The sequence below is a fragment of the Gossypium raimondii genome, chromosome 11 (assembly GCF_025698545.1).
Source record: "Gossypium raimondii isolate GPD5lz chromosome 11, ASM2569854v1, whole genome shotgun sequence".
Classification (NCBI taxonomy): domain Eukaryota; kingdom Viridiplantae; phylum Streptophyta; class Magnoliopsida; order Malvales; family Malvaceae; genus Gossypium; species Gossypium raimondii.
In genome coordinates this window covers 53,048,326-53,062,734 of record NC_068575.1, presented here as the reverse complement: position 1 = coordinate 53,062,734, position 14,409 = coordinate 53,048,326, and the positions used below count along the sequence as shown (strand labels likewise).

General features: G+C 30.9%; 2 protein-coding genes across 2 annotated transcripts; one reads left to right on the top strand and one right to left on the bottom strand.

Annotated features, from left to right (window-relative positions):
• The first annotated feature begins 654 nt into the window (after positions 1–654).
• Positions 655–2,630, top strand: LOC105803005 (probable pectinesterase/pectinesterase inhibitor 7). Its single transcript, XM_012634937.2, has 2 exons — positions 655–1,751; positions 1,831–2,630. Exons 1-2 carry the CDS (start codon positions 764–766, stop codon positions 2,520–2,522), a joined length of 1,680 nt encoding a protein of 559 aa, XP_012490391.1. The 5' UTR covers positions 655–763; the 3' UTR covers positions 2,523–2,630.
• Positions 2,631–8,752: 6,122 nt separating this feature from the next.
• Positions 8,753–10,270, bottom strand: LOC105803006 (RING-H2 finger protein ATL5). The gene has a single exon (XM_012634938.2). The coding sequence runs from the start codon at positions 9,889–9,891 to the stop codon at positions 9,127–9,129; it is 765 nt and encodes a 254-aa protein (XP_012490392.1). The 5' UTR covers positions 9,892–10,270; the 3' UTR covers positions 8,753–9,126.
• Between the last annotated feature and the right edge of the window lie 4,139 nt (positions 10,271–14,409).

Below are 14,409 nucleotides of genomic sequence, written 5' to 3'. Positions count from 1 at the left end.
TTCGAGACTAGGACCCTTTATCATAACTTCTGCTAGCCACAAGAAAAATAGTGCAACCACATGTTTAAGTAAATGCTCTAAAAAGTATTTTATTACTTTAAACGTTTTCAACTGAATGACTATAAATGAGGGGAATATTATAAATGACTATAAAAAGTATTTTATTACTTTAAATGTTTTAGTATATCTACAAATTAACAAAACTTTCTTCGTCTAAAATAAATATGCATGTATATTTACACGTAATTATGTATCTTATCTAATGTACAGATTTGATTGTATATATTAATTGAAATGTATTAGATTTATTTATGAAAAAATATTGTAAGATTTGTAACATTTTAAAAATGATATAATTGAAAAAGTAAACCATATAATAAATTTCAACTTTAGAATATTGATAGTTTATATTAAAGGAAAAGTGGGAAATAGATGGATCTAATTTTATAGTTTGGGGAAGCTTCATTGTTTCCGAAATAAACTCGATCCCAAGTGCTTTGAACAAAGTCCTGGCATGCGCGATGAGTTTTCTTTCTTTAATATACGCAAAAACTAACTTGTAAATTACGTTAATGTCATTGGAACCCTTGGTTGCTTGGTTTCCCTAATCATGGATTAGAATCCAAAAGTCTTAGCAGTTTACTTCAATTTACAAATGAATTATCGTTTATCCTCATTAAGATGAAGGTGTCGTGCTAGAAATAGAATCAACATACCTTCTCTTTAAATACACCAAACCCCAGGAACCATCTTTCCAAAAGCTATGGCTTCCATGCTATTGTATCTTCTAACAATATCTTTCTTCTTTCTCTCTCCTTCTCTTGCAGATGCTTCCCCATCTGACCCTGTCTCACCGGGGACCATCTGCGACTCCACTCCATACCCTTCCTATTGCAAATCGATGCTCCCTAATCGAACCACCAATGTCTATGGATACGGTCGTTTCTCCATTCGCAAAGCTCTGTCACAGTCTCGAAAATTCCTCGACTTAGTCAATGAGTATCTACATAAATACCGGTCCTCATTATCAATATCCGCCATTCGTGCTTTAGAGGACTGCTGCTATCTAGCTAGCTTGAACATGGATTTCCTTTCGAGCTCCTTTAAAACCGTCAATGGCACTAGTGAAACTCTACCCCCCGTGGAAGCTGAGGATGTACAAACTCTTCTTAGTTCTATTTTAACTAACCAGCAAACCTGTTTGGACGGCAAACAATCCACTGCTTCAGCTCGAGGCATAAGGGAAAACATCACAGTTCCTATGTCTAATGACACAAAGCTTTACAGTGTTTCTCTCGCTCTTTTTACAAAGGGATGGGTTCCTAAGGAGAAAAAATCAGCCTCACGGCATCCTAGTAGTAAGCAGATAGGTTTCAAACATAGGCGTTTGCTAATGAAATTGTCTAGTCAGACTCTGTCAACAATTTATGAGTCTCTAGGCCAAAGAAAGCTTCTTCAAACAAGTGGTTCTGATAATGAAGTATTAATCAGTAACATCGTGACAGTGAGCCAAGACGGTAGCGGAAATTTCACTACCATCAACGACGCTATATCAGCAGCACCAAACAACACGAATGGTGTAAATGGTTACTTCTTGATTTACATCCCTGCCGGTGTTTATCAAGAGTACGTTTCCATTCCTAAGAACAAAAAATACTTGATGATGATCGGTGACGGAATCAATCAGACAATTATCACTGGAAACCGCAGTGTTGTTGACGGGTGGACAACCTTTAACTCTGCAACTTTCGGTAAGTTATTCAAAAACTACATGTGAATTTGCATAATGTTTATCAGCTTAATTTTGATCATTTATGATTAATTTTATAGCTGTGGTGGCTTCAAACTTCGTTGCGGTAAATATAACTTTCCAAAATACTGCTGGAGCAATCAAGCATCAGGCTGTCGCACTTCGAAGTGGGGCCGATTTGTCAGCATTTTATAGTTGCAGCTTCGAAGGATACCAAGATACCTTATACACTCATTCCATGAGGCAATTCTATAGAGAATGTGACATCTATGGCACCGTTGATTTCATATTTGGAAACGCTGCCGTTGTTTTGCAGAATTGCAACATATATCCTCGACAGCCAATGAGCGGCCAATTCAATGCTATCACCGCACAAGGGCGAACCGACCCGAACCAAAACACTGGCACATCAATTCACAACTGCAATATCATGGCTGCTGATGATCTGGCCTCGAGCAATACAAGCTTCAAAACATATTTGGGGAGACCATGGAAAGAGTATTCAAGGACAGTATACATGCAAAGTTTCATGGACAATTTAATAGACCCCGCCGGATGGAGAGAATGGGATGGAGATTTTGCCTTGAGTACATTGTACTATGCTGAGTATGACAATAATGGACTTGGATCAAACACTTCGAATAGGGTCACATGGCCTGGTTACCATGTGATTAATGCTACCGATGCTATTAACTTTACGGTGTCGTCTTTTTTGTTGGGAGACGATTGGTTGCCAGATACAGGAGTTCCTTATAATGCAACTTTAATATAAGCAATTAGTTTATCATATGATATTATATGTCCTTTATTTTCTTTCTCTTGTCATTGGTTTTATGATGTAATAAACGTGTAAATGCATTAGCTATTACAATTTGGATAATCTTGCTTTTTTTTTGGTTGGTAAAATTCTCTCTTTTAAGCATATACAAGTTCAATATACTTCAAATATTCAAGATCTCATCTATAATTTTAAGTCAACTTTTTCATCCTAATTTATTTTTATTAAACCGAATATATAGCTCCATCCGCGGTTTGAGAAATGCTCTCACATTGTTCAGTAGTGTGTGTAAGAAAAAATGCCCATAAGGGCACGTCTTTATTCATGTATAAAAGGAATTTTAACTTCCAGGGAAGGTAAATGGCGAATCGCCATTTTAAAAAGAACAAAAAGATTTGCATAATACTTTCAATGCCCTCCCACGAATCAAAAGAAAAAAAAAACGAAGAATGCTTCGTTTTTTCAAGAGGAAGAAGATGACATTTAAGTCATCATTGAATAACGGCAATCGGCCATTTTACATGAAGTTAGTAAGGCTATGAAATACATATGGCATTCATGGGTTAACGTGGTATGCATGTTTTTTTCTCAAGTTGGTATTTAAATTATGATTTCGTTATTTGGTTGAGTTCATTATTTTAGATGGCGATGTTAAAAAATCAGTTAACATATGACACCAATTAGATTATACCATGTGGCACATTCAATCAATCAAAAAGTAGCTTGTGGTAATTAAGTTTATTTAAAATAAAAACATTAAATTTAAATTAAAATTCTAATATTAAAATACAAACAAACAAATTTAAATAGAAAATAAGAAACCCTTTTTCCAAGTGTGTTTATTTTTAAATCTAAGTGAAAATAATTTAAATTTGTTTGTTTTTAACTTAATAAAATGTTATGTCAACAATTTATACATGATTTAATGGAAAATTGTGTTATATAATTAACGAGATTAGTGAAATGTGAAAATTAAACCAAAATTAAAGTTTGATATATATACATACACCAAATTAAAGTTGATGTATAACGTTACAATTGTAACAAAGTTTATGTGTAATTTTAATATTTATCGCTTTTTCTAATAAAAGTTTTAAACTACTAAATAAAAATACCTTATTAAAATTTAAATTACAAACAACCACGCACGAGATAAAGAATAATTTTAATAATAAAATAAGTCAAAATTTCAAAAAATAAATCGGAATCTAGTAAGTAAATACTTGCATGTTATTGATTTATTACCAATTTATATGTAAACTCAATATTATTTGTTGAATGAACTTAAAAGTGGAAATTGAAAAGGACAATGTCTTAGTTATCCAAAACGGTTTAGCTGTGAACAGTAAATATTGTGAAGTTCGTAAAGTATACGAGTGGTGCTTTAAAGATTAGGATGTGCCACTCCGTCATATCTTGAGGGACAACAACAAAGTAGCTGATCGTATTACTAAAGAGACTAGAGGCAAAATGGAACAGTTAATTATCCATATACATCCACCAGAATATGTAAGAAATCTACTAGAAGATGATACATTGATGGCGGAAAATCAATACTAATACAGTTTAACTTTCGCTAATGTTTTATTATTTACCTAATAAACTTCAAATTTTGTATGGAACAAAAAACCCTTCTTTTTTTTATATTGATTCAATTTGTATTACTTTATGAGAGTAATAAATTTTAATTAAATAAAATATCAACCGACAATCGAAACGAGCTAAAATATAGGGTCCAAGTTAGGATCTTAATAAAATTTTGAACATGATTGATAATTATTGAATCATATTCAAATTCTAAGCAAGATTATATTATGCAGAATTAAATAATTCAACATCCCAGCAATCTTTAAATAAAACCAACGCCAAGTTTCCAAAAACAGGAAGGAATAATTATTTGTATTATATTTATGTGATTGGCATTAAAATGAAAAAAAAAAAAAAGTGTGTATCATTCAATGTACGAATTGGGATTTAAATGCTAAGCAACAAACTATAAATATTAATTATTTTTCAACTTTTCTTATCATTTATTTAATTCCTATATTATAATTAAAAATAGGGTAAGTTATAAAAATAGTCACTTTTGTTTGCTTCAAATTATATTTTAGTTATTTATGTTTGAAATGTTACGTTTTGGACACTTACGTTATTGTTTTGTTACGAAGTGGTCACTCTAACATTACGCTCCATTACCTCCCTGACGGAGGTCCTAAGTGGCAGTCCAAATGGGTTTTCGATGCCAACTTGAATGTCCTACATGACAGTCCAAATTAAATTTATTTAATTAAAAACCTATTTTCATTCCAGAAACTAGACATCCAAGTTGGCATTTAAAACCCATTTGGGCTGCCGTTGGGAAGGTAATGGATTTTAACAGTAGAATGACCACTTCGTAACAAAACGATAACGTAAGTGACTAAAATGTAATATGAGGCAAACAAAAGTGACTATTTTTACAGCTTACCCTTAAAAGTAAATAAAGTTAATTATAGCACGATAATCATGCAAAGCTGGAGGTGCTAACTGAAGGTGATCTCATAATCGGCAATGAATATATATTTTTTAATCATTTTTAGATTCCACTTTATAAAATAGAGAAGAAATCACCGGTTGGAATTTCAGAATACTCTCCACCTGTGGCAAGGATGTTAATCTGTCCAGATCACAAATTAAGCTTAATTATCTTATCATCCTTCTACTTTTCCAAATATAATTGATGAATTCATAACTATTTTTTCTAAAAGATGCTTCCACATCGTTACTGCTACAGCTTGTGTTGTGGCTGTCTCTTTATGTGTGTGTTTTGTGCAAGATTTTATAGGGCAAGTTATATGGCAAGAAAAGGTGATGATGGAGTATATCATTAATGTCTTATACTATGTTTTATAAATCTAAAATATAAAAATTAAATCTCAATTGTGATTATAGTAGAGGGTGAAAAATAAAATTTGACCACGTCTTCTAATGACAATAAAAAAAACAATGAACAAGTGTCATGTAGGAAAAGTCTTAGAGCCTTTAATTTATATATACTAGTATTGATATAGGTGGATCATGTTGTATGAATATTAAGCAAGTGTAGCTTCCTCTTTTTTTGAAAAATAATCAGTAATTTTTTAACTTTTAACAACTCGATAAATAACAATAATATGTTTCTTTTGGACTATTGGTGTATTGCAGACTTAAAATATCCTAGGCATGTCTTTAATTTAGTATGGGTTATCATGTTTGGAATATGTGAATGACGAACATTCAATCTGTACAAAATAAGTGGTCCCAATAGTTCGAGCTGGCAAGACAATTTTCCTTCTTCAAAGTGCTAACTCGCAAGTGCTTGCGAAGTTAAAAAAATTTTAGAGAAAAAACGCATGTGTTATGAAATAAATAATATAAATTACAAAATATTTTTTTTTAAGAAAAAACGCATGTGTTTTGGCAACCGTTATTTTTTGCATAGTGAGGAAAATTTGGATTATGGGATTAATTTTTAAAAAGTTAAAATGTTTATAAAAGTTAGTATAAATTAATGTTTTTTTGTTATTCTTTGACTTTATCGATATAGTTTTTAAAATATTTTTATTTTTATTAAAATTTAAAACATATAAAAGTTTGTATGAAATCAACATATCATCATTAATTTTCTTTCATAAAATAAACATCACTTAAATGCTTTTTGGTGTCATGAGAATTTAATAAATCAATTTTTCAAACACAAGATTCATAATAATCACAATAACAATAGCGCTTCACTAAGTTTCTAATCAATCTTAATTTCTTCAAGTGTTTGTATTAATCAATCTTAATTTTCAAGTATTTGTATTATTTATCCTCTAAAATTATTATCCACTTAACGAAGTTAAGAATCTCATACAAAATCAAAATTTCCAAAATTGTTCAATAAAGAAAAAAAACTAAAGCTTGCATAAAATTTTAACATATTATAAGAAAAGTCACAATCCTAATTTTAGAGATTAATAGATAAAACATAAAAGGAAGAAAAAAAAGAAGAAGAGAGAGTTATTACCAAAATTAGGAGACCAACATGAAAGTATTGAAAGATTGAACACCTATCTTATAAAAATTCTAGAGGATAAGAGAATAAAAAATCCGAGAAAAAAGTGAGTGTTGGAAGAACATAAAAGAATTAAAGATTTTTAATTGTAGTAACCGAGAGAGATTCATTTATTTTATAAAAATAATTCTTTTTAAAGAAATGTTGTGAGTCTTTTTCAATTTTTTGTGAGATTAGTTTTTTTTTTTTGAATTAATACATTAATATATAAAAAAATTTATACTTCTAAAAATAATATTTATTTTTTAAATTTTTTGTGAGGTACCCAACAAGTTTGCAAATGTGTCAGGCATTTTTGATAGAGTGATCTAGTGGTTCCGTTTGGATTAGGCCTACTGATAGTCAATTAAAATGCAACTTAGATCCGGCTTGTATTATGGCTGACGGGTAGACCAATTTTGCAGCTTTAATCTGAAATTTGGATGGTAATTTTATCAAAAAAACTTTCTGGTCATTCTCTTTTATGGTTGAAGCCTAAATTAGCTATTGAGTTTGGTAGAGCTTTATCAGCATTTGGTTTATTGATTATGAATTGTAGAGCAATAGGTTTTCATTTCTATAATTTATCCTTTTGTTGAACGCGTAAAAATACTAAGGGTGAGTTTGGATGGATGGTGCGTTTACCTGCGGTTAGTGTAAAAACAGCGGTGGCGGTGAGATTAGATACTGTAGTGATACTGTAGCGTATGACAAAAAGTAAGCTAAACGCACCGCACCGCACCCAATCGCCCATCCAAACCCACACTAAATCAAGTGGGACAAAATACTACTAAGATCTTGGCTTGGATTTAATTTCTATCCTCTAATAAAGTTTTTATTTCTGAAAAGCAAATAAAGTACTCCATAAATTAAACACGTGTAGGTAATAATTGGGAATACCCAAACTTGGGTTGACAACTTTAAATTTAATTATCTTGTCAATTCGTTCACCAAAAAGTCGTTTTTCCAAAGTCAAACTGTTGACATTTTCGTATTGCTGAGTCATTTATTGATTCATTCATTCATTATTGGGTGTTTAACAAATTTAAATTTTAAGTGTTAAATATTAAGTAAGGAATTTTCAATATTAAATTTTGTTAGCACTGAATTTATAATAAATTTTTAACTTTACAATGGTAAATTTTTATTTTTGAAAATTTATTATTTCATAATTCTAATTTTATTAATATGATATTAATTATTTTATTTTGAATAGTTTTAAATAAAAGTTAATTTTTAATAGGATGAGAAAATATTTGTTTTAAGAATAAGATTTTGAAAAATGAAGTCTAATTCAATAATAGTTATCTCCTTACTTATTATATTCAATTTTGTTTTTGAAAATTTTAGGCTTAACATACTGATTAGCCCCTCAACTTGACAACGTTTCTCATATTGATCCTAGAGTACTTTCTTTTTATCATATTGGTCTTTAAAGTTGCCAACTGTTACACAAATCAACCTTTAAGACAAGCGACATTTTTATTTTAAACCGAATAGCATAGTGATACGTGTAAAAAAAATTACTTTCTAATATCATATATATTTAATTAAAAGAAATTATAATGAATAATTTTACCACTAAATTATAATTTCTAATATCAACGTTTTATTCATGTCAATGTACTATTCGTCAATTCTGCCAACTCATATTTCGTTTGTTTTAGGGTTAATTTGTATATCAGTTCATAACTTTAAAGTTAATATGATCCAAAAAATCTAAAGATCAAAATGAGAAAAATTGTCAAATTTAGAGTTGGATCTACAGATTTTATATTAAGTAAAAGTTTAATAAAATTATGAAACGAAAATTTTGAGTAGTTCATAAATACACTTACCACAATTGCAAGATTTTAAATGTTCTTTTTAAGGGGAAAAAGGTAATTGAAGCTTTGATTAATAGAAGTTAGAAGAATGAATACATCAGGGGACCCAAGGCCATAACTTGACAAAACAGAAGCCAAGGATAAACCAAGCATAGATTAATTTACCATTCTTCAAAATAAAATATATTAGGGTAAATTCACACAATAACTATAACTCTAATATAATTGGTTGAGGGGTATGGAATAATTTCTGATGAACCAGCTCATAAGCTGGCCAAATATGCTTCTTTAGACACAGCGACCTACCTGTATTGTATTGGTTCATAATTCTTCAATGAAAAAAATAATTATAAAGGATGCACTTTTTTTCTACTAAAATAAAATATAGTGATTATATTTACAGTTACATATAAAATCACTGTCCAGATTCGCTAGTTTGAAGTCAAAGTAATTTCTCCTATTTACGTTATAAGCCAGGACAGAAACAGTGCCGATGTGACATCAAAGGAAAGGTGTACGGATTCAGAGGTAGTGTTGTCCAAGCTTTGCAATGAATGATCGCCACGTTTACATAAAGAATACCGTCTTTGCTAACACCACCTGTTGTTTCCCGCTTCTCTCTCCGGCCACACATATCTGACTACTAAAGCCTTCTGCGAGTAAATGCAAATACCTACAGTTTACAGAGATTTTACTACTTCCTGTCCTATTATTATTGTTATGCGCTCCATATTCTCTTTAGGCTCAGAATCCGGTTACCCGAACCCGCATCCGGACCACCCGTTAATCTATTTTCTCCGGGGGGGACCTCCACTAGAATTCCCACCCCCACTAGCTCTAGTCTTTTCATGGGGCAACTCTCCGTTTTCAATGACGACGACGACGATGAAGAAGAAGAAGCAGTAGCAGAAAGGCTGCTCATTCCAATAACTGTAATAGGAGGCTCAGAACCGGCTGGTTCAGGTACAGCAACGGCAGCCTGCTCTAATGTTTTAGGTGGGTTGACCGGAACATCAACTCGGACTGGAGCTCTACACAGTGGACAGTTAGAGTGAGTATAAAACCACATGTCGATACAGTCAACGTGGAAGGCATGGTTGCAATTGGGCAAAACGCGGGCTTTCTCGTCGTTTTCGAACTCGGACAAGCAAACGGCGCAAGTAAGTGGAGTGAAATCGCTGGCCTTGGCTATGTCAGAGTAAATAAGGGTGGGGATTGTTTTAATGACAGAAAGGTCCAAACCTTCGGAAGCAGCAGCAGCGGAGGGCGGAGGGGTAATGGCGGCGGAAATGGAGAGCAAGTGCTGAGCACGACGCCGGCGGAGGTAGCGGCGACGGCGGTTCCCGAAGAAGAAAGGAGCGTAGTTATGGAAGCAGAGGAGGATGAACAAGACTATGAAGAGAAGGACACCGGTGCAGAGCATTACTTTGCCATTGAGAGCATAATTAATGTGTTTGGTTTGAAAATCAGTGTAGTTATCCATGGAAGAAAAGAAAATGAAGGTATGAGAGGTGGAGAAGAAAGGATGGAATGGTGGGGGGGGGGGGGGTTTTATGGAGAGAAGAGGAGGGAAAGGGAAAAAGGAAGGTTCCTTGCTATTGCCATATACTCCTGTGATTGCCGAGTTTGGTCATTGACGGGGTTTGGATTTCTTGATCTTAGATATTTTATTTTTTGGGGGATCTAATTTTTGGCTTTTGATGTTGTCGTTAAAGCTGAGGGAGGTTTTATTTAGTTATCTTTGTACCAGGCCATCGGCTTTCTAATTCCGTCTTTGTAATGTCCTGTATTCTTAGCATGTATCCCACATTTATGTCTTCTCAAAACCCCTCATCACATCATGTGAATTGTGTCCTATCATATATTCTAGGGTAGAGTTGCCGCGGTTCGAAAATTTGTCTACAAAGTAAATTTTAGTAAAAAATAAAACTTATTTAAAAAATGGGCCAAGCTTTGGTTAAATTTTTTTGTCTAACCGGAATTTGTAATAAAAAAAACTCTACTATTTTGTTGTTGCTTTTCTATATTTTATTATTGTTTTCCTACTTTTTACTATCATTTTGCTATTATTTCACTATCACGTTCCTCCTATTTTGTTATTAATATTTAGGTATTATATAACACATGTTTTATTATTAATTTTGCTATTATTTTACAAGTATTTGCTTGTTAAGTTGTATTTATCTTAGTGTTATTTAAGTATAAAATTTTTTAAAATTTATTTTCAATTTATTGAGAACCATTTATTTTAATATTTTTAGCGTATTTGGTATATTATATTTTAAAAATTATATAAAAATAAAATAAAAATTAATATGATTGGACTAAATTAAATTCGAATTTTAACATTTTTATCCTGGTCAAATTTAGATAAAATATTAAATCCATTTTTTTTTACTGAACTTAAAATTTTATTAGGGCAGGATCTGGTGTATGTACAACTCTATTCTGGGGTTCATCGGCCCTTCTGCTGTTCCTTCAAATATCACTTCTTTGTGAAAGACATGGACAAAACTACTCTTATGCTATATCCAGAAGAAATAAAATTATATATAAGTAATCGTTTTTAAAGACTATAATTATTGAAATAAAATGAATGCAAATAGTTTTGTAAATGAGATTTTAATTTTTACTTTATAGTGGACCAAGTGTATTAAATAAGATAAAATTATGAGAAATTTTAAAAATCAACTCTTTGGATTTATTTGTTATTTAAATTTATCTTATTTGCATTTTACAATTGAGTTGATGCATATATATTAACTCAATCAAACATTCTATTTATTAATATAGATTATAAATCGGTTGTGTTGGCAAGTTGATATCCTAAGATTTAGAGCATTTAGATCCGGATTTCCCGGACATAAATTATGCATAAAGTGTATTAGATTTATTCTTACTTAAATCTTACCATATGTGAATTTTATTTAGAGTGATTTAATTATGAATCAATATTATTAAACTCGTCTCTTAAAAGATATAACTAAATCTCAGTTTTTAATAAAAAAGTTTTGACTTCGTAATTCTTTTTATGATTTTGACTTTTATTTGTTAGATTATAATTAAACTCATTATAATTTAAATTTATAAAGCATGTTAAAAGTTTGTGCAATCAGTTTATTTATTGATGATAAACTTATAATCGATAGCGTATTTAGGGTCTTGGTTCCTTAAAATGGAAAATTGTTTATTTAAGCTCTTTAAAAATTTAAAATTTAAAATTAGTAAAGATAAAATTTCACTTTGACCTCCCTAAAAATGATAAGATTTTGTTTTAATCATTTAAAATTATAAATATATAAACTACTAAAATTAAAATTTAATTCGGCCCTAAAATTTTTAACTCGCCTGCTTATAATCTTATTTTGTTACGAGTAATATACTCCCACTCGATGAATCATACATATATAATATATTTCTAAAAGTCCTCCCATTTTTCCTGTAAATGAAGGTTTTCTAATTTTAAAACAAATAAAATAAAGAATGAGGATTTGGTTTAATAATAAATTTGAAGTTTTAAAATTTTAATATTTTAAATTTACATTTCATTTCGTATTTATATATAAATTTATTCTCATTTACATCTATAAATAATTATTAAAATGTAGTACTGTATTTGCAATTATGAGTGTAAAAGAAACAATAATTACACTTTTGAAATATCTTGTGCTAAAGTTGAATTTATGGGGAAAAAAAGTAGGTTTGATATTTAACTTGGGTCAGATATATTAATATAATTCATGAAAGTTATTAAATTGACTTAATTTCACTTTCAACTTCTTCTAAATGATGCTATTGACGTGTCCTCATGTTACATTTTTGTTAATTATAATATAAGAAGTATATTGAATATTTTTAGTAAGTGTATTGAAAGTCTACCTATTTATATGTATATCGGCTTAGGGTGTTATAGTTAAAATTTGTTAATGTGATATTTTAAAATTAAAAAGTATATACTTGATAATGAACTTTTAAAATTAAAAATAGTATTATAATGAACTTGAATTGAACAAAAATTTTAATATTGTTAATAACTTTTAAAATTTACGTTAGCATTTTAATCGGTTAAGGTATCTAGGCTAATATTGATGTACCAAATTATATTAAAAATTAAAATATAAAGATTTAATCTTAAATTTGAACCTTGTATAAGCACGAAATTAAATTTTGATTGTTTTTACATAATTTAAAACAAAGAGCTTATTATCTAAAAAATCTTTGTAAAATAATTTAATAATCATTTGAGTCTTTAATCGAAAACAACATTTAATTAAACCATTAATTGAATATAAATAATCAATTAAGTCCTGAAAAATCAATTTCCATGTAAGTCCTATATACCCATTAACTTTGCACATGGCACAATCTTAAAAGAAATTACCATATTTTATCACATAGCACAACCCTAGCGCATCACGTGACGAAATTAATGTACATATATATGGGCTTACATAGAAACTGGGTTTTTAGGGTGCAATTAATTTTTTGTATTCTTATTAAATTATTTTAGATTGAAATTTAGTCTGAAAAAATAGGTAAGGACACGTGTCATAAAAGATTACATAGACAGTGGTTAGTCGTGAATTTGGTTTCAATGAAGGGCGGGTTTCCCAATTGGATACATAGCACTATGGTCATCGCTATACATTAAGGTCGGCTCCGCTCACCAATTACTTCATAATAAATATTTTGGGCTAAGCCTATCAACTTTAATAAGTTGAGCATATAAAGCAAAACAAAATAATAATAATTTTGAAATTTATTATAATCTTTACATTATCTACAAATAAAAAGGAAAAAGTGAAAAAGAGATCATCAACTTGTTGGACTTGACGGCTCCAAATATTAACTCATTTCATACTATCCCAAGTTCCAAACATGCAAAACGAACGGAAGGCATCCACAAAACGACACAACACTAAAAGTTAAAAAGGAGCTACTATTTTATGTTTGCAACTTGGAAAGATACACACATTGTGGATCCACAAACTGTATACTTATCCCATTTCATATTTGCTTGAGAACTAAGTTCTTTGTATTAGTAGATGAATTGTATTTTATTTTCTCTATTAAAAAATGGGTAAACTAATTCTCGTACTTTAAATTAAAAAGTAAACTAGTTATTCTTTTAAAAATTTCATCAATTTCTACTGTTAAAAAAGGTCCATGCATATTGACATAAGGTATATAGAAAGAGAGAAACAAAAAGTAATTTAGAGAAGGTTTTTATTCATATCCCTCTTGTCGAACAATACCAACCTATATAGACATAGAGGAATAACAAACTATTTAACAATAATATATTTGAACTTTAAATGATGGATAATAAAGCTGATAATATTACTAAAGAAAAGGAAGAATCCCAACAACAAGATCAAGGTGGTTAAAGAATCTTATCATGCCCCCGCAAGATGGACAACGTTGAAGCGAGGCCAATCTTGTTGACAACGTTAACGAACTTTCGGTGAGGTAACGGTTTTGTGAGAGCATCAGCAAGCTGGTCGGTAGTGGAAATATGATACACACGAAGACAACCGCTTTGTACTTGTTCACGAATGAAGTGGTAGTCTAGCGCAACATGCTTCATGCGCGAATGAAATACTGGATTAGCACAGAGATGAGTGGCTCCAACATTGCCGCAATATATCACTGGCTGTTGTGGTATGATGACACTAAGTTCAGACAGAAGAGAGCACAGCCCGCATAACTCAGCAACTGTATCAGCCATGGAACGATACTTAGCTTCGGTAGAAGACCGAGCAATCGTTTTCTGTTTCTTCGAGCTCTAAGACAAGGGATTGCGACCAAGATAGAAAATATAAGCACTTGTAGAAGTAAAGCCATCTTTATCACCAGCCCAATCAGCATCAAAGAAAACATAAAGGGTAAGAGCGAATGATGATGGATGGAGAGACCATGATCTAAGGTACCACAAAGATAGCGTAATAGTCGTTTGAAGGCAGTCCAATGGTCGGTCGTGGGTTGATCCATGAACTAAGAC

Coding starts and splice junctions, on each gene's coding strand:
- LOC105803006 (XM_012634938.2), bottom strand. CDS start 9,891: ATGGATAACTACACTGATTTTCAAACCAAACACATTAATTATGCTCTC.
- LOC105803005 (XM_012634937.2), top strand. CDS start 764: ATGGCTTCCATGCTATTGTATCTTCTAACAATATCTTTCTTCTTTCTC. Junction 1,752..1,830: donor CTTTAACTCTGCAACTTTCG/GTAAGTTATTCA, acceptor TTAATTTTATAG/CTGTGGTGGCTTCAAACTTC.